At 49.8% G+C, this 1451-nt stretch overlaps 1 protein-coding gene across 1 annotated transcript; it reads right to left on the bottom strand.

The window, feature by feature from the left end:
* Nucleotides 1–639: 639 nt before the first annotated feature.
* Nucleotides 640–1225, bottom strand: LOC112130990 (putative FXYD domain-containing ion transport regulator 8). The gene is made up of 2 exons (XM_024241034.2): nt 1073–1225; nt 640–788 (listed from the first exon to the last, which is right to left on the bottom strand). Exons 1-2 carry the CDS (start codon nt 1223–1225, stop codon nt 654–656), a joined length of 288 nt encoding a protein of 95 aa, XP_024096802.1. The 3' UTR covers nt 640–653.
* Between the last annotated feature and the right edge of the window lie 226 nt (nt 1226–1451).

Genomic DNA, 1451 nt, shown 5'->3' with positions numbered 1-1451 from the left:
ACCAGCTCCTTGCTTTGAATCTCCAATTATTAATACTAAGAGACCTTCAGGATAGACTCATGTGAGAGTGAAATAAGGAAGCGAGTTTCTTGTAGATAGTGAACAGGGTCCATGAGGAATTATAATGACGGTGATGCAAACCTCCCCAGGTCCTAGGATAATTGGAGATTCCTGCCCATGCTCCTACCCAAACCCATCCCTAAATCAACAAAAGGGGTTGGTCTCTCAGGGAGTAAGTGGACTCCTAGAAGCAGGAGATGATGGAGGCTCATGGTGGCAGAGAGGGATCAATGCTGACATGGCTCCGCTCCTGCCTGGAAAAGTGAGTCTCCACAGTTCACTAACACAATATCATCCATGAACAAGTAGCCACGAAGACCACAGTCGACAAACACGCACATACACAGACACGTAACAGGAGTTGGGCAAGACCACAGGCTGCATGAGGGAGGCAACTGTTAGTTGCATCATTAGGTTGAAGAATGTTGTTAGAAGGGATAGGGATGGGCACAAGGAGATGCACAAGTTCTTGCCTTCTCCTGGGAAAATATCTGTTGCTAAAGTGGCCAGTTTTCTTAAGCATCAACATTTGCATATAAACGTTCAAGCAGCTACCTTCCAGTTCCAGAGGCTGCCTACCTGTGGGCTGCACTTCAGTTTTTTGTTTTCTGGGGCTCTTTTGCATTTGCAATGATGAAGTTTTCCACCTGAGCTTCCTCATCTCCTGGATCCTGGGGCTTCTGATTGAAACTGCACTTGCACCTGTGACTTAGAAGATGGCGGCTCAGCTGGGCACGATGGCTCACACCTGTAATCCCAGCACTTTGGGAGGCCGAGGCGGGCAGATCACTTGAGGTCAGGAGTTCAAGACCAGCCTGGCCAACATGGTGAAACCCTGTCTTTTCTAAAAATACAAAAATTAGCGGGGCATGGTGGTGCATACCTGTAATCCCAGCTACTCGGGAGGCTGAGGCACGAGAATCACTTGAACCCAGAAGGCAGTGGTTGCAGTGTGAGATCCTGCCACTGCACTCCAGCCTGGGCAACAGAACAAGACTCTATAAAGGCTCACAACCAGGAAGAGGACCACATCAAACACCAATCCTCCAATCCTCAGGGTCTGGTAGTTATAATGAAAAGGATCTATTTCCTTCTCCTTCTTAGCTGCACTGGCCAGGACCACAGGGACGAGCAGGCTGCATACAAAGATCAGTACCACCTCCATGGTATCTGCACAGCTGGTCCCCTCCAAGACAATCCTAGGAGGACATGCTGTCCTGAGGAGCCTTGGTTCTGTCTTAGGGGTGTTCAATATTGTCCCACCTCCCCATTCCCTCCCTGGCCTGCAGGCAGCAGGAGCAGAGGCAGCAGTGGCAGCAACTTGGAAGGGCCTAACAGTGACCTCTGGGATTTGGGCCCTCAGAGGAATGCCAAGATATAGCCACAGTGTT

Source organism: Pongo abelii, chromosome X, assembly GCF_028885655.2.
Source record: "Pongo abelii isolate AG06213 chromosome X, NHGRI_mPonAbe1-v2.0_pri, whole genome shotgun sequence".
In the NCBI taxonomy this organism is placed as follows: Eukaryota; Metazoa; Chordata; class Mammalia; order Primates; family Hominidae; genus Pongo; species Pongo abelii.
Note: the sequence above shows the minus strand (reverse complement) of the source record. Positions and strands in the feature narration are given on the sequence as shown.

Excerpts from the sequence above, each read along its gene's own strand:
- LOC112130990 (XM_024241034.2), bottom strand. The coding sequence starts at position 1,225 with ATGGAGGTGGTACTGATCTTTGTATGCAGCCTGCTCGTCCCTGTGGTC. Across the intron at positions 789-1,072 it reads ATGTGGTCCTCTTCCTGGTT|CTGAGCCGCCATCTTCTAAG; the intron begins GTGAGCCTTTAT and ends CATCGTGCCCAG.